The sequence below is a fragment of the Schistosoma haematobium genome, chromosome ZW (assembly GCF_000699445.3).
Source record: "Schistosoma haematobium chromosome ZW, whole genome shotgun sequence".
NCBI classification, from domain to species: domain Eukaryota; kingdom Metazoa; phylum Platyhelminthes; class Trematoda; order Strigeidida; family Schistosomatidae; genus Schistosoma; species Schistosoma haematobium.
The window spans coordinates 4,620,242-4,646,505 of record NC_067195.1 but is presented as its reverse complement, the minus strand read 5'-3'; the positions used below and the strand labels follow the sequence as shown (position 1 = coordinate 4,646,505).

Genomic DNA, 26,264 nt, shown 5'->3' with positions numbered 1-26,264 from the left:
TTGAAAAGTGAAGTATTTCATAACAGGAGTAATTTTATTTGAGTAAAAAGATATGGCTTAAAACTCAACTTAAAATGTTTATGTACATTATCATCTATTCCTGTGGTACTCGTTAAAATTATTGGAAGAAAACAGTTGTAGAGTGATTTCGTACTGTTCATGATACTTATTCATGACTCCAGCTTTTCAATCTCAATCAGTTACTATGAATCTGAGAACCATATCTCAATTGATGAATATATTTCTTGAGAAATGTCAATAAAAATCAATTTTAGATGACAATTTATTGTTATTGTGGTGTGTACTACTGATATCGATAGACATAAGTAATATATATATATCACCAAAGTGAAATGCCTATAGGTAGAAAATTAAGAAAATCAAAGAGAAGACAACAAGAACAAACAGTAATTAGTATGAAAATGAAAGAACAACATAGTTCCAAATAATTATTGAATAATTTCAAAGGTTGAGATCATGAGTCAGTTGAAGCTAGACCACCATGGAAAACCTGGAAGCAGTGGACAGCCGTTTCGTCGTATAGTAGGACTCCTCAGTAGTGATCATCCACCATCCCACCCTCCTCGAGATTTGAACCCAGGACCTATCAGTCTCGTGCGTGAGCGCTTAACCACTAGACCACTGAGTCGGCCGGATTCCAACGGTGTTAATGTCTAAATGAAGTATTGATTATATGGTTTTGAGATTTTATCAAATTATTCAATAATATATTCTCATTCATTACATTCTAACAATAACTGTCTATTTAATCGAATTTAGTCTTCGATTATTTAAACATTTCATTATAATTCAGTTTAGTTTAATAGATAAATTGGAAGAACAATATTATTGTAACTGACATATTTTACCTTAAAATGAAATATGGAACATGGGGGTACATTCATTCAGCATTTTTATCCAATATAATATACAATATAATAAACCATCCCCCCTCCCCCCCTAAATATTTTTTCTGTATATTTTTGTAATATTTAGCTTATAAGGATTATTAAACAAAAAACAGTTTATAAACATCTGTATTATTATTATTATTTAAACACATAAACATTGGCACAAGGAGGTACCAAGTAGATATGCGCCACATAAATCATTCGATTTGTGTGAGGGCTGTGATACTTCCCGGGTGCCCAAACCGAAGCAAGTGGTTTTCTTAGGTGGCCACACACCGAGCCTTTGACCTAAATGTCTGACCCACAAGACAGTGGAGCATCGTGTGGAGATTTAGTCTTATGGTAGTCGGTGACAAACGATTGATTGATACACCATTTGTTCCATCAGAATCGTGGAGATCATGTGCACCATTGGTTTGGAATCAGGGTTTTCCAACTCTCCTAGGTGGACTCTCCATGTCTACCAACCCGATTAAAGCGTCGGACATTCACTTTTCATCCTGTCAATTTCATAAACGACACCCCCGCTACGAGAAGGCAATGAGTAGGACTTCCCTGGTAGAGGCTATGTACGCGTGGCCATATGAGAGCATCTCGAGAGGGAGACCTGACTCTCCCCACTCCCGGTCGTACCAGGGCATTAGTCTCACATGAGAACACTTAACCTCTAGACCACTGAGCCGGCCGGTATCCAAATGTGTTAGTGATGTCCAACTTCAACTAATCGACGATGTTACGCCTCCATACACCATTGTCATCAGTCAGTTACTATCCCACATCAGATACGGTTGAACTCCACTTGTATACTAAGTTTATCTAACTGAATGTGACTAAGTTTATAATTTCTTAAAGAAGTACTATTCAGATATTTATAAAACTGATTTATTCTCTTCTTCATAATTAATCAAATAGTAAGAGAAAAAAAGCGGAACAAACAAATTTATCTTTTTTTGATTTTTCTTTTGCTAGTAATAAAAATTTCACTCTACAGATACATTAGAATTGTTGCAATTCTAATGGTTGAAGCGAACGGTACTGGGTTGAAGTCCCGGAGTGAACATCGACAAGTTTGGGATGTAGGTATATCCAGCTGATGAGTCCTAAATAGGACGAAACGCGCATCAAACTGGATTCCACTGCTAACCACTATCCATCTTTGCTTAAAATTCCAATGGTTGTTGTGAATTTGATGGGCAAGTAGAATCGAGTAAATTAAGTTTAAACAAAAAGTTGAATGCCATTTCTAGTTAAGAGTTAACACTTTTTGGGGAAAATGTTACTTTCACCAATTACAGTTATAAATAATTCATATATTTCATTCAGTAAAAACTCACTTGATGTTGTTTGCTTGTATCTTCCTATTGTTTTGTTAGGACTGCAATTGATCAGTCTCCTATTGGCAATATGTTCATCCTTTGCACAGTAGCTCGATATTGCCTTAAGTCACAAGCTTTTATAAGAGAGGACGAGTCCCAAATAATATGAGACGCGCATCGTGGATCCCACTGCTAGTCACCGTCCATCTTTGCTTAGAATGTTTGTGAATTAAGGTAATATCGACGCAATATGCACAGGATGCACATATACCAATAACAGACTGATCGATTGCTGTCCTAAATAACAATCGGAAGATACTAACGAACAACACGAAATGAATCTAAACTTCACCCCTTTGCATAAGCAAGTGGCTTTCAGAATTCAGTAGTTAAGTGGATAATGTGATGGCGTTTGAAACAAGCGGTACTGGGTTAGAGTCCTGGAGTGAATATCAACTGTGGGATGCAAGTACATCCATCTGATGAGTCACAAATTGAATGAAGCATGAGTTGTGAATTGTACTGCTAGCCACCGTCCATCTTCGTTTACTTCATTTAGTAGTCTAGTCTAAACTTCTTCAAGTAAATGATCAGTCAAAATAATATGAATGTATGTCATTCAGTGTAGGATACAAATAAATCGGTCTTGTCATGAAGTTTTCCCTTCGGCCTATTTTCAGAATTATCAGAAGGGGTTTTGTAGAGATTTTAGAAATTTCACTGGTTGAAATCATTAGTCAATTGAAACCAGACCACCACGGGAAACATGGAACCACTGGACGGCCGTTTCGTCCTAGTATTGAACTCCTCAGAAGTGCTAATCCACGATCCCGACTCTCAAGATTCAAACTTAGGACCTATCAGTCTCGCACGCGAGCGCTTAATGTCTAGATCATTGTGCCGGTATCCAACGGTATTAGTGATGTCTAACTTCACACAATTCACGAAATTGGGCCACTTTCCACTATTGTGTTTAATGTGTTACTATCTCATATATTGTAATAAATCAAAATCTGAAAACTTGCATAGAAAACGGTTTTATCCACATCTCTCATTAATTATAATTTAAAATATAAACGGGGAACCATTGAAATTCCCACTACACGAAGTGAGAACATCAAGACTGGTACAAGTGAAGATTTATTAACCCTATAAACCATGACGACGACCCTAGTCGAAAATGAACTAATTTTTATATTGATTTGTATACCCATGTTACGTATTAATTAGGATGACATCATTAACAATGAAAAATATCCAGAGTTATAATAAAAACTACATACTGGGCTTAGTGCATATTAATGGAATACAAGAATATTGTATCTTAAACAAGTACATTACATCAGAAGGGGTTTTGTGGAGATTGTAGTAATTTCAACATTTGAGATCATTAGTCCACAAAACCCCTTCTGATACTAATCAACATATGCTCACTAGTGACTGGCTTCAAGAGATATATCCTGGAGTTCTAGTGAGAAGCAGTGACCAGTGGAATTCAACCGGGTCTCATATGAGATAGTAACTCACTGATGACAGTTGTGGATGTGTCGCTCAATTTCATGGATTAGTTGAAGTTAGACATTAACACCGTTGGATGCCGGCCAGCTCAGTTGTCTAGTTGGTTAAGCACCTGACTCGAGACTGATAGGTCCTGGGTTCGGATCTCGCACGGGGCGAGGTCGTGGATGCGCTCTGCTGAGGTGTCCCAGTATAGGACGAAACGGCCGTCCAGTGCTTCCAGGGTTTCCATGATAATCTAGCTTCAATTGACTCACGATCTCAACTGTTGAAAATACATTACACTCAAATCAATTAATGTTTTACCGGATAAAATATTATACTGGAAAAACAAAAAAACACAAAACAAACAAAATACTACATTGAACAATCATTATATTTGTTACATCCATGATCTGCCTACCTACTTTTGATGCTGAGGACAACTTGCCTAATCTAGATTAAGACCTTAACGCGACAGGCTGACTGGCTTAACCTTCAGTCTAGTATGCGTGAGTTCGAAGTGGGGTAGAGAGAAGAAAACTATTCTATCAATATTGAATTAGAAACAAAAAGTAATGATAAGAAATAATCATAATGAATACCAAAAATGTGATTTTGACTTGACATCGTGTTATTATCAAAAACCACAGATGATATCAACCAAGTTTAGAGAGTAAGTGTTACAAAATAATATTATAAATATATGTAGTGTTTTATACTGTACAGTTTTGGGAGTACATATTGTATAACTCTCTCTTATATTTTGATTGGAAAGTCATTGAAAGCCAAAGGATAATGAACAATCGTTTCATCTGAATATATGAAACTTCAAGCATGTGCCTTCATGAGTTTTGTAATAACCAAATCGATTGTAATTTGAGTCTCTTGATGGAAATATTACTTTATGATTATGGAATAGGTAATTAAAGTTATATTATGTTAACTTCAGTCATTTAGGTTATTATCTGATCATACAGTTTCACTAGAATATCTGTAATTCATCTTGATTTTGAGTCCTGATAGCCACTTGTTTGTGTAATGGGGTGAATTTCAGTTCATTTGATATTGTATGGCTTGTATCTTCCCATTAAGGTTTAAGACTGCAATTGATCAGTCTGTTATCGGCATATATGCATACTGTGCGTATGCCTCGATATTGCCTTAATTCACACAACCGAAATGTTGATCATATGCGGTTCCAGAACCCAGATGAGTCTGTTCCGATTTCAGTTGTTAATTCTAATACTAATGAGTATATTGTATATCATATATAGTCTAAATCCAATACACAATCGGACAGATACATAATGAACCTAAGGAGAATAGGTACAATAGATTGTAGAAATTTGGATCCTCATATAGACTGTTACAGATGTGATGTTTATATGAACTAATGATTCTTTTGTAATTGATGTCTGCTTGATTTCAATTTCCGAATACAATACATTCATTCATGCTCATGTAATACTTCTTGGTTATATTGTGTTATTTCTGTGGGGGGGGGAGGATGGATTCCTAATTCATACTATCATTCGAATACTCTTATACATTACAGTATATTTGGCAAACTCTCGTTCTTAGATGGTGATCGGAGGTAGTCAACAGGAAACCCTGGGCCCGGGTTTCGTGCTACTTGGCACTCGTCAGCAAGGTGTACCTGTAATCTTGAGGGAACTGGTGCTCCCTGCGACACTGTACGCAGGGGGGAGTGGAGGGATTCCTAATTTGTACTCTTAATTATCACAATTTTCTTAATGTTTTTCGAGTTGACAAACATCTTCTATGAGGAAATTGTTTCCAATTCGGTCTACTGAACACTTTTCTGATCACTTTCTGTAATGATGCCATATATATTTTCCTATTTTATCCTATTCTAATAAGGTATGAACATGACTGTGTTACATTATTTTTTACTTCTTTGTAAACTCTTCAAAGTGTACTTCAAATTTTTCTTTTTTTAGAAGATAAAACTTGAAATGTACTAGTTGTATTGTGAAAAAATTCTAATCACTATACGTTAGAGTTGTTATTATGTTTACTCTTCATTCGATAGTTATGTAAGAAATACCATGTATTTTGATCGAGATCATGAACCAATTGATATTAGATAACCATTGGAAACCTGGAAGAACTGGACGGTCATTTCGTCTTATTGTGAGACTCCTCAACAGTGCTCGTTCAAAATCCAGCTCGCGGGATTCGAATCTAGTGCCTTCAGTCTTGCGCTCGAACGCTCAACCTACTGGACCAGTGAGTCGGCATCCAATGGTATTAGTGTATAACACCAACCAATTCACGAAATTGCGCAACGATCTTTCATTGTACTGAGGTTGATAATTGTCTATATCCAACACGGATTGGCTCAACTGGTCATGGCTTCTCACTAGAACTCTGAGAATTCCCTAACGAATTTAGTCATTAGTGAGCACATGGTAATTATCATTATGGGGTTGTGGAGATTATTAAGTTTCTTGTTGAGATACGGCGAGTAGGATCGTGTATGCGCACTGCTGAGGAGTCTCACAGAAGGACGAAACAGCCGTCCAGTGCTTCCAGGTTTTACATGGTGGTCTAGCTACAATTGACTCATGATTTCATCTATGAATATTGTTTACTCTATTGATTATAATGGACAGTTTCTATGTGTTTATTCACGATAATTTTTTTCGTTGTTTTTTCAAAATGAGGAAATAGTTAAGTGGGGAACCTATTTTTTTCTGTACCTCTACTTTAATATATCAACTTCAAGTCCATTTTTATTGTATATTTGGTTAGCTGTTTAATTATACATAATTATAACTTTCATTAAAAACATTAGAGTATGATATTTTTTGTATGGTAGACCGAATATTATATGAACTCATAATATACAATCAAGTTATTATATCCAAAAGTTAATGCTATAATATATAAAATATAATTGATAAACATAAAGGAAAGTTATGGAGCATTACTTAAATTGGTAGGCTTTTGCCATGTTCGATCTGTATTTGGTACCATAATCTATAATTATAGGGAATTAATCATTCCAATAGGGTTGTTGTGATTCCAATGATATAGTCAGATGTAGTATATAAAAGAAATATGGTTGTAGTCTATACATGTAGATAATAGATATTTTAGAGTTTAGTTATCATAATAACATGCAATTGAAAATGAGAGATGTGTATGTAGCAGTGTATTTATGAACAGTTAACAAAGTGTATCGTAGAAAAGATTTGTATCTCATGTGGTGCACAAACTTCAGTTTGTGCTGATGATTTAGTTCAGAAGAACGATGAAAGCTCCACAACCAAACCATCCAGCTCAGCGTACAAAACTCCAACGTGTATCGTACTATGAAGATTTATTATGAAAGATTGTGTAATCCATATATTTTTATTACAATGACTTTAGATTTACATTGAGTAATGTTATTAATAATTGAAGAGTATATCTTACTACTGTTAACAGTTAAATACAAATACCATTAAGATTAGAAATAAAATTTAACTATATCGAGTAGATTACTGTAGTCTATGAATTTGTTTCAACTTTTATACGGATTTCGCCAACTTATATTTTAGCACCTGTAAGTGTATCTCATTCCATAAGTAATATTATAGGAAATTTAAATATTTAACCATATTTATTAGTGAATTACCTAAGCAAAACCACCTACTTGTTGGCACTTTATGTTAATACCGTCCCCAGCAAGTTTAACTAATTTGAATAACATCAACAGTATATCACTGTGTCACATGATACACGCATTTTGGTAGACCTGATTGACATATTTTGGTAATTACTGCTTTGTTGTTCCATGCTCTCTGTTTTCGTTTTAATTTCTCTAATTGTAGATAATTATCATTAATTCGATCAGACACACAAAATAACCTTAACTACTGCTAGGTTTGAAGCTAGCACGAGTTCACTTAGTCTGCGAACGAGAACAAGACTCGGTGACCAAAGATCAGTAAGCTAGCTACTGATGGTCCTAGCTCCACTAACTAAAGGGAGAAGTCCAAGCTTGGAATGGGAAGTATATTCTTCAAAACATCCGGAAACGAGAGATAACAAGAAACACAATTCAAAACGTATATATACCGTACAAAACCGTCCTTGGGGGAGAGTTACCAAACAGCATACTAAAATACTCAACGGACCAATAGCATTTAAGATATTTCCCAGTGGGAAATACGACATGAAGGTGACAAGAACGCCTTTGGCACGAAAACAAAGAAATTCAAATTTTCTGAATAAAATTACAAAATTAGGTCCTTTCGCAAGTGAGTTCTGGGGATCGTTCACTACAATATTTGTTACATGAAAACACATTGAAATACAACCAATTCGAATGGGAAATGGTTGAAAAATATTATGGATTAATTAAAGTCGGACATGTATATTATTAGATATTGTCTCAAGAGTATAGAAGTTAAGAATTCGCCACGAGACCTTTGATTTATGAGTTCGATCTACTGTAGTGAGGTTGTAAATTCATACAGCTGATGAGTCCCACACTGGGGTGAAATGACTGTCTAAGGCTTTCTGGCTCTCGATAATGGTTTCATTCAAATCAGTCCATAATGTAAAGAAATATAGAATTTCCAGAGTGTTATGGATAGTAATTCCTTACTAACATTTGAAATAACATATCTTTATTCATACATAAACTTTTACACTTTTACTTAAAAATATAAATGTTCATGAATTGGTTGAAGTTAAACATGAACACCGTTGAATGCCGACTCAGTAGTCTGGAAGTTAAAAGTTCTCACGCTAGATCGATAGGTCCTGTGTTCGAATCCTGTGAGCGGGATCGTGAATATAACAACTTTTTAAAAAAAAATTTACAACTCTTCAATTATCCTTTGTAAATTACGTCTTAGCGTAGTATTCATTAAGAGTTTTATTACATTTACGATTAGTTAGATGCTTATATAACTATTTTAGTAGTGATAAATTCAGTAGCATTAAAAACATAATATGTAAACGTCGAAACATTTAAATGAAGTATCCCTTATAAATGTGCTTATTTATCAACAATCAATCCATTTATTAATGATTGTTAACGAAAGTACTGATAACTCTTATGCGTGAAAAAGGTTAATTTGAACGCTTTATTCGGTTCCTAAGCTATTCTGGTAAACCGCAAGCTAGAAATACGCAGCGACCTGAACTCGAGAGAAAAGGCGCAAAATAAGCAAAAAACACTTTACTCCAAAGGTTCGTTTTTTGTACAGAAAAACATGGGTATTTATAGACGTTAACATTTGTTAAATCAACATCATATCCGCTAAAAGACATTATGTTACTGACTAATAGTAGCACGCCATGTTGACATTCTAGAAAGCTCCATCATTCTCTGATTGGCTAGGACCCCTCGGCTCCTTTAGGACCTCTGGAGGTTCCGTTGCAGTTCTCGGAAAGCCGACTCAACAGGTTCTTATGTTGAAATCTTACAATGTATGCAGTATGAAATATTGGCTTCACAATTGATTAGTTTCCATCGTTTTTGAAATTATATATAGTACACTTTCATTGATATTCTCATGGTTATAAAATAAGTATTATTTTATATCAGTACAGCACTGTAGTGATTATTGAGTTTAAATTGATATCATGAATGGATCAATGTTAGAGCACCATTGAAAACTTGGAAGTACTGGACAGCCGTTTCATCCTAGTATAGGAATTCTCATCAGTGTGTATTTGATCGAATTGTAATTGCACTATTCTTTTTCCCAACCTATCTGACCCATATTTATTCTGATATTAGATCTTAAAAATTTCACTTAACATATAAGTTAATTCAAGTTAACATTCCATATGAATCATATAAACATTAACAATTTTATTTTAAAGCGAACAGTACTGGATTCGAGTTCCAGAGTGAACATCAACCTTTGGGATGTAGATACATTCAGTTGATCACTCTCAAACAGGAAGAAACGCGCATCAAACTGGATTCCACTACTAACTACTATCCATCTTTGCTTGTAATGCTTGTGAATTAGGCAATATTGAGGTAATCCGCACAGGGTGTACATATGCCAATAACAGACTGATCATTTGCACTCCTAACACAACAATTGTAAGATACAAACAAACAGTATCAAAAGAATTTAAACTTCACTCCATTGTACAAACAAGTAGCTATCAAAACTCAGTAGTTAAATGTATAACGTGATGATATTTGAATCGAACGGTAGTGAGTTCGAATCACAGAGTGAACATCAACTCTGAGATGTAGGTACGTCCAGCTAACGAATCCCAAATAGGATGAAACATGTATCAAACTGGATTCCACTGCTAACCACCATCTATCTTTGCTTAGAGTGCTTGTGACTTCAGGCAATATGGAAGTAATCCGCACAGGGTGTACATATGCCAATAACAGACTGATCAAATGAATTCCTAAACAATAATAGGAAGTTACAAGAAAACAACATCAAGTGAATATATTCTATTTTGTTTTATAATTCTAAATTCACATGCTTGAAACGATACACTTTGCCCTTAACCTGGACCATTTTTCCACATTATTATTTTGAATGTATGAATTGAAGGACCTGAAAAGAATATTGTTCATTCAAATATTAAATAACTTTTTGAAATATCTAGATATCTGGGACAATTAATCCAGATATTTGAACAATCCACCAATACTGGTTGATAATATAATTATATGAACTTTATTATAACTGCCCTAGAAACAACAATCTTACATAACTAAAAAAATATATAAATATAACTATTTGTTCCCAATAAACAATATAAATAACAAAAAAAAAACACCCCAATGTAAAATCTTGATTACATAACTTTCATAAATGTACTTTCGTAGAGAATGTTGACTCATATTATTAACCAATCAGATTATAGTTTTTTAAAACAATTTTCCTATTGGTTAAAAGATTTATATATATACTACGAAAAAAAAATTTTTGGATTGAATTCATTATATTAAATTATAAAACGTTTCTTATGTCATTTACCTTTCGTTGAGGAGCATAGATTGCCCATCCATATTCTCCATTGAGTCCTTTCCACATAAAACGTTTACTTGCGTATATATATATGCTTATTGTTTTATTATTATTAGTATTATTAATTATTAATAATGAATAATCAATTAAATACAACAAATAAACAATCCACTTTACAATTATATAGAATAATAAAACTTGATAATGAATATAATAATCATCAAATATTTACATTTATAATACCGCCACAATTTATTAAAGGGTTTTTACATAGTGTCCAATCTAATGAATTCTATTATGCTGGTCATTATTGGTATATACGTATGGAATATGATATCAATATAGATAATCAATATACTACTACTACTAATACTACTACTACTACTACTAATAATAATAATAGTAGTAAACAATTTATACAATATAATAAACAACCCTTAGGTATATCACTTCATTTATGTCATTTATCTAATGGTTTATTATGTCATTTAAAATCAATTAAATTTACTATTCCTCATCAATATAATTATACATTAAATTTAATACATCAAATGAATAATTTATATTTTACAAATAAAAATTTATCTTATCAATTAACATCATGGATTCAATCAAATTTATTATTAACTAATCAATATTATTTATTTGATAATGATACTTGTTTATTAGAAATTGAATTGAATCAATTAATGACAATTTATGAAGAACAATTACATATATCGAAAAATATTAAAGATATATTACATTGTAAATGTATTGAATCTACAACATTTACATATTCTAATAATGATTGGAGTTTTATTATTGATTGGAATCATTTATTCAATAATACTACTACTAATAATAAAGATACTAAAGTCATTCATGATTATAGACCGAAATGTTATTTACAAAAGCATAATACATTAAAACATTGGATTAGAATACAATATATCATATCTATTCATTGGTATAATTTAGGTGAATTTACTACAGATTTATTAGATCATTTAATTAATCCAGATCATAGTTCTATAACTAAACCATTATTAATTGGTGATTTAAATTGGTTTTTAAATAATACTATCTCTAATATGATTAAATTAAAACATAAAATTTCTATTAAAATTCATTTTTATTCAATTACATATATTAATTTAATACAATTAATACCAACACTACCACATATCAATCAAAATTGTACACAATTTATTGATCCATATGGTATAGAATGGTTTATTATAAGTGATATATTAGGGAAATTAGTACATTTAAAATTATTTTATTTAAATCATTCCAATACTACTTATAATACTACTTATAATAATAATAAACATTTGAATGATAATGAATATCAATTACAAGTTAGATCAACTGCATGGTCAATTCAATTAATTCCATATAATGAATCATTAAATAATGTTAAATCAATGAGTCCATTTTATGTTATATATACTTCAATGAATAATAATACAACAAATCAAACAATCTTGAAACAAAATTCTAATACAAATTATCAAGAAATTGTTTTAAATTTAGATGTTGAAAAAGTATGTTATTATTCTTTTTAATTTGATGATCATTGATTATGTTCGACGCGGTCTCAATGGTTTAGAGATTAGAGGTTCGCGTGTACGATCGATAGGTTCTAAGTTCGAATCCTGCGGAGCGGGAAACTCATACTAGGATGAAGTGATCATCCATTACTTTTAGATTTTCAATGATAGTCTAACAATCATAAATTCATCATCTTAATTAAAATGTATGTGTTTGACTTAGTTCGTTATTTAACTAGATAATACATAATTTATATAAATGATAACCAAAATCTAAAAACAGAAAAATAATTAATTTTAACATTTAAAACTAGAAGATCATATATGTTTAGTTTACAATGAAGGTAAGTTCTATTAAGGAACAAACTATTCTTTGAAATTAATTACATGAAAAAATTAAATATGTATTATATCATTGATCTTATTTGATGTATCATCTATATACGACTTTTATAAACATTCTGAAAAGATCATTGGTTGAAATCATGAGTCAATTGAAGCCAAGTCACCATGGAAAACCTGAAAGCACTGGACGGCCGTTTCGTCCTATTGTGGGACTCCTCAGTGGCAGTGCGCATCCACGATCCCACCCTCACCCAAGAGATTCGAACCCAGGATCTATCCGTCTTACGAAAGTGCTTCCAGGTTTTCCATGGTTGTCGAGATTCAAATGACTCATGATTTCAACTAGTGAAATTTTTCAAATCTCCACAAAACAACTTCTGATAATAATCATCTGCTCACTAGTAGTGACTGACTTCAAGAGATACCCCTGGGGTTCTAGTGAGAACTAGTGACCAGTGCAGTTCAACCAGGTCTGTTGTGAGATATCAACTCACTGAAGGCAATGGTGTACGGTGGCGCAACTTCGTGGATTAGTTGAAGTTAGACATCATTAACACTGTTGGATGCTGTCCAGCTCAGTGGTCTAGTTGGTTAAGCGCCTGAATCGAGACTGATAGGTCCTCTGTTCGAATCTCGCGAGGGGCAGGGTCGTGTATGCGCACTGCTGAAGAGTCCCACAATAGGACGAAACGGCTGCTCAGTGCTTTCATGTTTTCCATGGTGGTCTGGCTCCAATTGACTCATGATTTCAACCAGTGAACTTTCTAAAATCTCTACAAAATCCCTTCTGATAATTCTGAAAATAGGCCGGAAGAATAACTTAAAGCAATTAGTGTCTCTTTGATAAATTTCGATAATGTGATAGGAAGAAAACGAAGATTATCAGTACTATGTGATGATCATCACCCAGTGATCAATAAATTGTTGTTTCGTCTCAGCCCAGTGGTAACGTCTCTGATTGTGAAGCTGGGTGATACGGGATCGAATCCGTCAGCGAGCACCAGTACATACATTTCGAACAATCTGATCAGACATTACATACTTGTTAACAACATTCATATAGAGAAAATAAAAGGACAACTACACTGGAAATGGGGATAAGAGGAGACAAGGATAATAATATGAGTATTAATAATAATAATGTGAACATAATTTAAAATCTAATCACTCTACGGATAATAAGCCAATATTACCAGGTTAGCTTTAAGATGAGAACAAACTGTATTTGAATACACAAATAGGGTTTGAATTTTCATATGTCTAAGGCTCCAATAAACCTTAGTATACTCCCTTTAACACTTTTATACAACATCACAAAAGCCGTGTTAAGATCAATCTTATGACCTGGTTCGATTATATGTTTAACAATAAAAGATGATGGATGTTTATCCTCTACTCTTACTGGGTCACTTGGTTCTATTTGTTTCTGCAACCATTTTGGTACATGTTCAGAAACCAAACCTTTGATTAATTAACAATTACTAGAATAAAATATCTAAATATCAGTTTGGAGTTGTAGAAATTGTTGAATTGCTTAGAAATTAAAAATTGATTTAAATTAGACAACTATTAAATGCATGGAAGTGTTGGATAGCGATTTTGTTCTGATATGGAAGCGTGAGCAATACATCAACAACCTTGCATCTAGGAATTACACTCAGGACCTTCAATCTTGCGCGTGAACACCTACTCTCTAGACCACTGAGCTAGCATCTAACGGTGATAATGTCTAATTCTAATAAATTCATGATATTAGCGCAACTAATTTTCATTGTCTTTGGTGAGTGCTTTCCTCATACATGAGACAGCTAAGTGTTCATGAGCGAGACTAAATATCCTGTGTTCCGTTATTGATTCCAGGATCGTGGATGTGTACTGTTGAACCATCCAAGATTAGAAAGAAATTTATTGTGCCGAACTATTATAAATTGTAGTATATTTCTTAAAAACTCTATGAAGAAAATCAACATTTTAATTAGTTATGTGATTGTGTTTGAATCTAGGTCTAAATATTCAATGAAATCATCTAAAGTAGCAATGAAGATGGAGGGTTTAAAAATTACCTTTTAGTTATTAATTCAAAATCGCTCGACAGTGTACACCGGATATTTTACACAGGATATAACCTATAACCTATATATATTAAGCTCCTGAAGGGCTTAAAATTAGAGTAATAAAAGGGTATAATATTAGCAGGTTTACAGTGAATCTCTGTAGTTGATATGAGGTTTCGATGGAAACAACTTTTAAGTCAACATCTTTCTTAGGATTCTCGTTTAAAGTGTATAGTTACAAAACTAGTCTCTCAAACTTGTAATTTGACTGATATTGAAAATAAAAGACCTTAACTAGTCTAAATATAATTTTCCATCCATGAAAATCAAAGCTACTTTGTTCGATTCCCAATTAGGTTGTGAATATATGTACAACTGATCAATTTCATGTTTAATAATCGTTTTGTTAAAATCAGTTCTCAATGTAAATTATTACGTACTTAGTAAATAAACATACTTATATCTGGAACATTGTGCCCAGGACAGGGTTGGATACAGTATGCTAGTGAGCTGCCAAAGCTCTTCCACGAGGAGTAACAGGCGTAAGTAAGTAAGTAAGTAATATATGGAACTTGAGTGATATATCAGTAGAATCAAGGGTACCAAATGAAAAGGATCAATAAAAAATATCAATACGCATTACTTTAAATGGCTGAATGATGTTCATTTAAATCAAACATTGAAATAGAAAGATTCAAACATGAATTATAATACTTTTAAGAAAGGATATCTAGAAGTATTAGCTAATGAAACTGGTTTTATTAAACCATAAATGGTTTTATTTATATGTAAGAAGACAAAATATTAATAATAAATGATCCGATCTAGTTAAATTATACAGTTAGTAAGACAGATATTTTCTCTAATCTACTTACTTACTTACGCCTGTTACTCCTAATGGAGCATAGGCCGCCGACCAGCATTCTCCAACCCACTCTGTCATGGGCCTTCTTTTCTAATCCCATCCAATTCTTGTTCATTTTTCTCATTTCCATCTCCATTTCTCGGCGTAATGTGTTCTTTGGTCTTCCTCTTTACCTTTGGCCTTGAGGATTCTGAATGAGGGCTTGTCTTGTGACGCAGTTGGGTGCTTTCCTCAATGTGTGTCCTATCCAATTCCAGCGCTTCTTCCTAATTTCTTCCTCCTCTGCTGTCTGGTTTGTTATTTCCCACATCGACTTTCATCATGAGACGTCATAGTTCTTCTAAATGAAGATCTTCTGACTCCCAGGGCAGAGTTTAAAAGGTTTGAATAGTTTGTTCTGGTAAGCGATTTTTAGCGAGTTAGTTTTCTACGGGATGGGGTCGCTAACGTCATGTCCAACCCTCCTCCTTTATCCGGGTTTGGGACCGTCAGTAGCCCCCGGAGGGACTCCAGGCGGAGTTTTCTCTAATCCATGATTACCGATATTTCCCCGGTTCATTATCGAAATATTCTGTTATCCATAAAACAATGTACGTAATATCTTATTGTTTCAAGCTTTTAATATATATCTTTATGAGTTAAAATATCTACTTTTATTGGCTCAATATCTGAATCCTATTTGATTGTGTAGTTAACGTTATCGACTTATACATTGTCGTCAATCCTCGTATATAATCACTGACTTAACTCATATTAGTGTATAACAGAATTAAATAATTCAAATAAGAGAATGAATTTTCAATGAGTATGTTTCATACAATTGTTGATTTGAACAGATAGTCTGGAAGACGGAACGATGAAAGCGTAGAGGAGAGAACAAAATGAGACGGATTGGAGAAGACATGTTAGCCAACTCAATTTAATCAAGCGGTAATGAATATTTATAGTCAGACAAAAATAAGTTACAGACATGAGATATATGAGATAAGAAATGTACACACATACGCTTTCATAAAACAGTCAAAGTTGATAAGTGAATAATTAACAATATCAGAATGTGACTCGAGAAGAATGAATAAATTTACCCATTCGGAAGCTAGAATAAGCTATATGAATTAAACATTGCAACCAACATTACATAATGAAGTGATGTAATAAATATTTTGTGTGTAGTTTTTACTTTGGCACTTTATAACCAGTACCGTAATAATGTTTATGATCTCAATCATTAACTTAATAATATCAACAACCCCATCCTAATAATTACCGTGTGCTTACTAGTGAATAGCTTCGTGAAGGAATTCTCGGAGTTCTAGTGTAAAGCCATGATCAGTGTTGGATAGAGACAGCTATCTAACTCAGTATAATGGGAGATGGTCTCACAATTTCGTGGATTGGTTGATGTTATACACTAATACCATTTGATGCCGGCTCAGTGGTCTAGTGGATTGAGCGTTCGCACGCGAGACTGAAGACCCCGAGTTCGAACCCCGCGGGCTGGATTTTGAATGAGCACTGTTGAGGAGTCTCACAGTAGGACGAAATGACCGTCCAGTTCTTCCAGGTTTCCAACGGTTGTCTAGCATCAATCGGTTCATAATCTCAATCAATAACTTAATCTAGAACGGTTGGGCATGTGTACATATGCAGACTCTTTATAATAAATGTTTAGATTGTTAATAATTGTGGCTTATCTATTATTTAATATGAAATTACTGTTAAGATGGATTTAAAGTAAAAACGAACTTTCGAAAAGATTCTATCCTATTGTGGGACTCCTCAGCAGTGCGCATCCACGACCCCGCCACGTGGGATTTCAACCCAGGACCTATCAGTCTCGCGCGAGAGTGCTTAACCATTAGACCACTGAGCCGGTCAGCATCCAACAGTGTTAATATCTAAATTCAACTAATCCACCGCCGTCTAGTGCTTCCAGGTTTTCCATGGTGGTCCAGCTTCAATTGACTCACGATCTCAGCTAGTGAAATTGTTCAATACTGATTAATCAAGTTGTGTTAGAAATCTGAACTACTGGTTACCAATTCAGTAACTGAAAAGTAACACTTTCCATGAGAAACTTGAGTTATGTAGATGGAATCTATGGAATAGATGTGCTATAGATTAGACAGTTATACTCTATTTTCCAGCTAAAGTCAAACAGTAACAAACCGTTCCAATGTATACTGAATTAAAAATGTTGCCTATTTTATGAAGAAACAACTTACACTATGCAGTGAAATCTTTTAAATTCAGTTTCACACTTCTCAAGTTATATTATTATTTTTAGTTGAAATAAAATATTAGAATGGAAATTTGTGGAGATTGTAGTAAATTTAATAGTTAAATTCATAAGTCAATCTAAGCTAAACCATCATTAAAAACCTGGAAGAACTGGATGGATGTTTCGTCCTAGTACGGAACTTTTCAGCTGTACACATCAACAATCCCACACACGGGACTCGAACCTACAACCTGGGTTGAAATGAAATACTAAATTTTATGCAACTTTCCTACATTTTGACTTGGAATACCAATGTTATGTCACTATTGAAAACTTGGAAACACTAGATAACTGTTTCGTCCTCTACGGGACTACTCAACAGTACACATCCACGACCCAACTAACGAAATAAGAAAACCTAATAAATATAATCTATATAAGTGCTACGTAATGATAAATTTGGAGAGACTCTAATTTATGGACGACCTTTGAACGAATTTTAGGCGACCTGGAGAAATATTAGCCAATCAGCAAACAGTCAGTATAAAGTAAAACTATGTTATACGAAACCAAGGAAATAAAGTGGATACACTTTGAATACGTCGTTCAAAAACTTGTCAAGGTTAGAAAGAGGTTCAGAAGTTCCAAAATTGTAATGCATGCAGTAGAGGAAGTCATCCATATGGCTATAGAATAGTCGGCCTCTGGAGTCATGATAAGGTTGCAAAAACTCTTTCAGCTTCGACCATATAGCTTCAATATTGTTTGTGTGCACTCCGGTTGTTGAGTCCACAAAATGCTACTTGTGGATAACGACATGATGCACATAACCAAGCCTGTGTAGGAATCTGTACGCTCTCCAAACATCCGTATATATTGTAGTATCTGACTGCATCCAGTTTTACTGGTGCTTTTATTATCCACTTCTCAATAATTGTCGTAATTTGCCTTAGTTAGAAATTATATATGTGGTTTTCATCACGAACTGACATCAGCTATAATGTCAAAACTCTGTTTAGTCAAATGGATGAAAGGCTTTCGCATTAAAATCCCAGATCTATTATCTTATAACTGATTGTTTCGTCCACAAATTATAGTCACGCCATTTTATTTGTTATAGCCGTTCAAATATCACGTTTTGTATAAAATCCACTGTGAACCGATCGTACGTTAACATTAAGCACTGAAGTTGGCGCCGTGACCTTGAAATCTCTAAAACGCCTCTGATTGGCTCGTCGTCCATAAATTAGAGTCCCGCTAAAAATTTTATTTATTCCGGAAATAAATGAAATATAAAATTAATAAATCATTTAAATGACATTTATTTTGATAAATATTCTTCCGGAAATAAATAGAATATTTATGTTATTGTAAAAGTATGAATATTTTACGCCTCTTTTTATTCATTATCGAAATGTTATTTTTTTTTGTGTAACCATGATAGATTCGTAATGTATCTTAATCAGTTTAAAGATAAACAAATAGTATTACTATAAAAGTATCAAAAGAGATTGATAAATTTAATAGTGTACATCATAATGTCTTATTGTATTCGGTGACCAACGAATAGTTCATATTTCATTTGTTCCCTTAGGATCTGGGTACTCATGTGTACCATTTGTTTGAAGTCAGGGTTTTCCAACTCCCCTAGGTGGACTCTTCGTATCCACCAACTTGGTTAAAACACCAGTCATTCACTTTTTGTCCCCTCAATTTTTATAAACAACACCCTTACTGCATGAAGGTAGTAAGTAGGACTTCCATGACTGTGATTGTATACGCGTGACCATATGAGAGCATTTCGAAGAATAGAGCTAACTCTCTCCACTCTTGGTTGTACCAGCGCATTTGGGTGCATTTATGTATAAGTCTCATGACCAGTATTCAATGATTATTATATATAATTCTAATCCATTTACGATATTATGTAACTGTCTTCTTTTAGAAAGTAATCCTATCACATTTGATCCGATTGAACTACATTGGTCATAACATCTCAATGTATTTGATGCCTAATTTCTTTTCAAACTGCTTATTTAAATATTGACGAATTTTTGTATAAATGTCTTGTTGGTTTTCAGTAGTTATCTGACTAAAATTAGTTCATCACATTAATTGTCAAGTGAATTGAGAAGACTTTAAAATAAGTAGAGATTGAAAATTTAGAACATTCCATCAGATCATATTCAATCATTAAGTTGACTAAGAAAGTGGTATGATAAACATAATTACAAAACTATATGTATTATAGTGTAGTGAAGAGAACACGGGTGGGGACAATCAAATGTATTTAACACAAAATTACAGGACTTGTTAATAAAATGTAATAATCATAAAGTATCAGTTTAGCGGTTGTGGAGATTGTTAAGTTTTTGATTGAGACCATGAACCGATTGATGTTAGACCACCATTGAAAACCTGAAAGCACTTGACGGCCGTCTCGTCCTATTGTGGGACTCCTCAACAGTGCGCATCCACAACCCCGCCCCTCGCGAGATTCGAACACAGGTAAGTAGCACACACCACAACAGAATGTCATCAAAACTTCTTCAATGATGATCTTTGCCCTTGATAACACATAAATAATGAGTTGATGTTTATGATAAAATGTATTGAATTCAAGTTCTAATATGATAATTAACACTTGAATGTAAGTAAATATTCTTGTTGATATCTTTCAATCAGAATGAAATGTTAGTTACATTTTTCAATGTTGAGCACAATTCATCTTTCTTTGAAACTTTGAAATCATCCACAATAATCGCTATTTTTCAGTATTTGGTCACTGTTAATAGCTCATTATCGTTGGAAGATAACGTGGACACGTAAAGTACAGTGCATGTCTTTAACTGTGTAACATAGGTTTGAACTAGATGAAGAGTGATGTGACAGGACGAAAAAGTAGAATTAAATTTTTGACTCATCATGACTCTTGTTCAACATTCAGTCAGTTAGTAATCTTGAATGCTGTCGGAGGTATGAGGATGGTTATCACTTCCTGGTTACTGACACCATAGAAGGGTTCTTCTTGAGGTACCTCAGAATAAAATTGGTTTAAAGGTGATCTTTGTAACCTGAGAGCCTGACTGCAGTGCCTAAGGAACAACTGCTTGACGTCGGTCACACATGAACTTCTTGCCAGTAATTTTCGTGTTAGCTCCGTACTTGCTGGGACCTTACCGCCGTAGATGGATACCCATGGGATAAGGCAGGGTGTGCATTTTTAGGGTTGACCTTTTCTAACCTCACCCTTCCTTGTGGGAAGGCAACATAGCTGTTATGTTGGTTGTCTAAAGGAAACACCTTACTGTTGTCACATCTCTGTACAGTCAGAAGTACGACTTCACCTTCGGACTTTGGGTTTGCTGCTTTTAGGCTTACCGTTCCTCAACCGATCTGTCTGGCATAGTAGGACTTTCCAGCCAATATAGCTCGATTGGTTCATCACGTTAGGCATGCTTGACTATCACGTCAAGGTAGTAGTAATGATCGGGTTGTTCAATATTACTTCCGTTTTTAACGTTCAGCATGTGATATCTTATATTTCTGGGTATTTTTCATCTATACTATTGTAGTGTCGTTTACTGTATTAAACCCAAATACCTTATTCTGACTTCTAGACTGGTCAATTTATCCGTTGTTCTTGAGTCAAATGTTTTAAACCTTGTTAATTATTCACTTATCAACCTTAACTATCTTTATATGAGCGTATATGTGTATACATCTTATCCTACTTAACACATATCTGTAGGTTATTTTTGTTTAACTATAAATATTGATTAATGTTTGATTAAAAAGGAGTTAGCTCACATTCCTTCTCCACTCCATTCCGTTGATTGTCTAACTGGATCAATGATTGTACAAAGTATACATATTCAAAACTTCATTCTCGTATTTGACTTATTGAATTCCAATATACACTAAGACGGATTAAGTTCATTAATAGTATCCCAGACTAGTCAGGATGTATATCTTGACAACAATCATTCACATGATCCAAATGGAGTCAGATATATAGGGTCACTAAACTATAGTTAACAAGCTTTCTCTTATATATATTTGGTTATACTTTGAATTAAATATGATTATTCTATATTGATAAAGGTATCATTCATTTTAATATGAACATTGATTATTACAATTTTGATTTTAGGTATGTAGTTCAAATTTTGGATATTCACGTCCAAGTGATAATGCAATTACATTACATATTGAATGGTTATATTCTCATGTATTATGTAGAGGTGATTATCAAAATTATGATGAATTAATCGCAAGACAACGTTATCTGCTTTTGTAAGATTCCAGTTATATTTTTCTTTAATTAAAGTAGATTTTTTCTTATTTCGATCTTTCATCTTTTAGGATATTATTAATTACTTTGATATGTTCCCACATATGGGATAGATCCAAAAAAAAGGTTTTATTAGTTAGGACAATAAACAGTGAGACTATAATTTATGAGAGGGGGTTTTGTGGAGATTTTAGAAATTTCACTGGTTGAAATCATGAGTTAATTGAAGCCAGAGCACCATGGAAAACCTGGAAGCACTGGACAGCCGTTTCGTCCTAGTATGGGACTCCTCAGTGGCGGTGCTCATCCACGATCCAGTGAAATTTCTAAAATCTCCACAAAACAACTTCTGATAATAATCACCTGCTCACTAGTAGTGACTGACTTCAAGAGATACTCTTGGAGTTCTAGTGAGAACTAGTGACCAGTGGAGTTCAACCAAGTCTGTTGTGAGATATCAACTCACTGAAGACAATGGTGTACGGTGGCGCAACTTGGTGGATTGGTCGAAGTTAGACATCATTAACACTGTTGGATGCTGACCGGCTCAGTGGTCTAGTTGGTTAAGCGTTCACGTGAGAGACTGATAGGTCCTGAGTTGGAATCTTGCAAAGCAGGAATGTGGATACGCACTGCTGAGGAGTCCTACAATAGGACAAAACGGCCATCTAGTGTGGATTTGACTATTACAATCGCCACAAATTCTCATTCTGATAATTATGATATGCTCACTAGTGACTAGCTTCTTGAAGTTCTAGTGAGAAATCATGACTAGTGGAGTTCAATTCGTATGAAAGGTGAGACAGTTATTCACTTCAGACAATGAATGAATGATTGTGTAAGATCATGGATCGAGATTGAAGTTAGACATCAACACTATTGAACCGAAAGTGTTGAATTTGTATTATATAAGTGGAATCATGAATATGTACTGTTAAGAAGTCTCATACTAAGAATTTAGACATTAACACTGTTGGATGCCGGCTCAGTGCTGTAGTTGGTTAAGCGCCTGGCGCGAGACTGACAGGTCTTGGGTTCGAATCCCGCGAGTCGGGTCGTGGATGCGCACTACTGAGGAGTCCCACAATAGGACGAAACGGCCGTCCAGTGCTTCCACGTTTTCCATGATGGTCTAGCTACAATTGACTCATGATCTAAATTGTTGAAATGTTTATCTATTATTTCCAAATTTTCAATAATACTCTAGCTTAGATCAACGAATAAATTGAACTGTTAAAAATACTACCATCTTTATATAATGATAATATAAGATTCTATAAATAGTAATAATTTATTTTTATATTTTAGAAGGGATATAAGTAACAAAGATTCAGGGAATGAACATTTAAACAAACTTAAACAAGTTCAAGTTTCAACATCATCATCATCATCCAAAGAAAATGATCATCATGATCATGATACTAATCGAGGAAAATTGTCAGAATCTAATATAAATTCTATTAAACAATCATCATATTTAAGAAAATCATCTGAAATCTTATCATCATCTAAATCATATTTTCAAGATTCATTTAAAATTAAAAAAACTTCAACAAATAAAGGATCCATATCACCAAATCATTCATTATCTAGTGGAAATTCTTTAACAAATTCATTAAATATTAAACATTTTTTAACACCATCCGTAATTATTAATAATAATAATAATAATTTAAATTCAGATATAAATAATTTAGATGATGATTCTTCTTCTACAAATCAATCTTGGCGTCGTCATAGTTCGTGTTTAGAAGAGGTTGGAACAAATCAACGTAGACAATTACCATCTCCACCTCCTCCTCCTGTTCCATTAGTATCATCATCATCATCTTCATTAAAATTAACAGGAGTTATATTACCTGAAGATGTGAATACTATTTCTTCAATTGATCGTTATCAAACAACACGAACAAATAATAATAATAATAATAGTCCACGTTTATCATTAAAACATGAACATTCGGATTTTGATCATTTTATCTAAAAAAAAACAAAAAATAAACAACAAAAAAAACAAAAAGACAGTGTGTGTGTGTGTTTGTGCAATTTTGCCGGTTTTTTATTTTTTGTGAAAATGAAAAAATTGATTTCTTCAAAGTGTTTCTGTGCATGTGCATGTGTGTGTGTGTATGTGCTTGCGTGTATAATTTCGCGTGTGTATGTGTGTCATGGAAACCAACCAAACAAAATTTCTTTATTTTCGCCGTTTTTTTATTTTTAAAAGAAAATAAAAAATAATAATAACCATATATACTACTACAAGTCATTTGTATATTTTTAGATATGAATTCGTTTCATCAATTGTCCATTAGTTTGTATTGTACATTGAACAATCTTGTTTAAATTATTGATGATCACGAAACAAACAAAAACTTTGAAAGAATAAAATGAATTTTGTTTTCATGTGAATAAATGTGATTTTGTTTTTTGTGGTTTTTGTTTATTGCATAATATACTACTTATATTACTACTTATGTAATCATAAATAGTAAGTAGTAATGACTGAGCTTCGTATATATATATCCTTTGTTTTGTTTGAAAATGTTATTTTATCATTGATTTGTGAAGTGTACTGTTTTCTTTTTAAATGTTGTTGATTTTCATGTTTCTTCTGAATAAAAATTGATAATCGATTTTTTTTGTTTCTAATTGAAATTATATTATGTTTTTGATTGAGATCATGAACTGATTGATGTTAGACAACCGTCGGAAATCTGGAAACACTGGACGGTCATTACGTCCTATTGTGGGACTCCTCAACAGTGCTTGTTCAAAATCCAGCCCGCGGGATTCGAACTCAAGGCCTTCGCGCGTGAACGCTCAACATACTAGACCACTGAGCTGGCATCCAATGATATTACTGTCTAACATCAACCAATCCACGAAATCGAGTGACCATCTTCCATTGTACTGAGGTACATAACTGTCTCTACTCAACACAGATTAGTTCCACTGGTCACGGCTTCTCACTAGAACTCCGAGAATTTACTCACTAAGCTAATCACTAGTGAGCACTTGTTAATTACTAATATAGGGGTTGTGGAGATTATTATATTAGTTTGTCATATATTTGAGATAATTATCTCCTGCCTTATAAGCAAAGATAAACAGTAGCTAGTAGTGAAATCCAGTTTGATACGCGTCCCATCCTTTGGTACTCGTCAACTGGATGTGTCTACACCTCAGAATATATGTTCATTCCAGGGCTCGAACCCAGTACCGTTCGCTTCAAACGCCATCCCGTTATCCACTTAACTACTGAGTCATGACAGTCACCTGCTGGTGCAATGGGGTGAAGTTATATTCACTTGATGTTGTTTACTTTTATCTTCCTACTGTTATAAAGGATTTTAATTGATCAGTCGGTTATTGGCACATGTGCATCCTGTGCGTATTGTCTCGATATTGCCCTAATTTATACGCATTCTAAGCAAAGACGGATAGTGGCTAGTAGTGGAATCCAGTTTGACGCGCGTTTCGTCCTATTTGGTATTCGTCAGCTGGATGTACCTGAATCTCAGTGTTGATGTCCCTTCTGGGTAAATATTATCTTCTACTTGTTTTCCGTTGAAAAGCTACGTAATTCACTTAATTCATTGCAGAATCCGATAGACTATGCTTTAAAACTGAATTATTTATACATTTATCTCTTTTAAAGTGGTATTTAAGTAAGTATTTACCCCAGCAACTGTCATTGTTAATTCACTCTGAAAATGGTGTATAATGGAATGAAATTATTTATTAGGAAGTCATTAAATAGGCTATTGAGATTTATTTATTGACCTTGCTATCATCGCGAAGTTGATCTACATCACTCATCATTGTCAGTTGGAGAATTATTGAGAACCAGAAGTTATTGGTTGAATTCAAATAGCTGTACCCTAATAAAAGTAGGTTCCGATTCATGTAACTATATTCAGGGTGAAATCTGTAAGTACTAATGAGAATTCTTGACGGCTATATTTTAAGTAATTTGTGCGGTAGTTGTCAGCTATGGTAATCAGGGATGATCACGTAGCATCAAGAATTGAGTGAAGTGTATGAACTAATGTATCTGAATGTATGAAAGTGAGTATTTCTTACACCCAACTTGACATCAATTATTTTCGAAAATGTTCGGTGGCACATTAGCCTAAAACAACCAGAAACTATGTCAGAAATGAAATTCTTGAAAAATCACATGCATAAGAATGATACAATGGTGAAAAAACGGACTTTTATAGATTATATAAGGAATTCATTTTTGGTATAA

At 33.7% G+C, this 26,264-nt stretch overlaps 1 protein-coding gene across 2 annotated transcripts; it reads left to right on the top strand.

Annotated features, from left to right (window-relative positions):
• Positions 1 to 813: 813 nt before the first annotated feature.
• On the top strand, positions 814 to 25,216 carry MS3_00002627 (uncharacterized protein; the record flags this gene model as incomplete). Of its 2 annotated transcripts, XM_051210233.1 has the most annotated exons (4): positions 814 to 7,995; positions 11,368 to 12,227; positions 21,872 to 22,014; positions 23,321 to 25,216. In XM_051210233.1, the coding sequence occupies exons 1-4, from the start codon at positions 7,698 to 7,700 to the stop codon at positions 23,994 to 23,996; spliced, it is 1,977 nt and encodes a 658-aa protein (XP_051070203.1). In that variant the 5' UTR covers positions 814 to 7,697. The 2 variants fall into 2 exon arrangements, with proteins under 2 accessions (XP_051070203.1, XP_035588364.2); XM_035732229.2 differs by lacking the exon at positions 814 to 7,995 and having other exon boundaries at positions 10,664 to 12,227; positions 23,321 to 23,996.
• Positions 25,217 to 26,264: the final 1,048 nt, after the last annotated feature.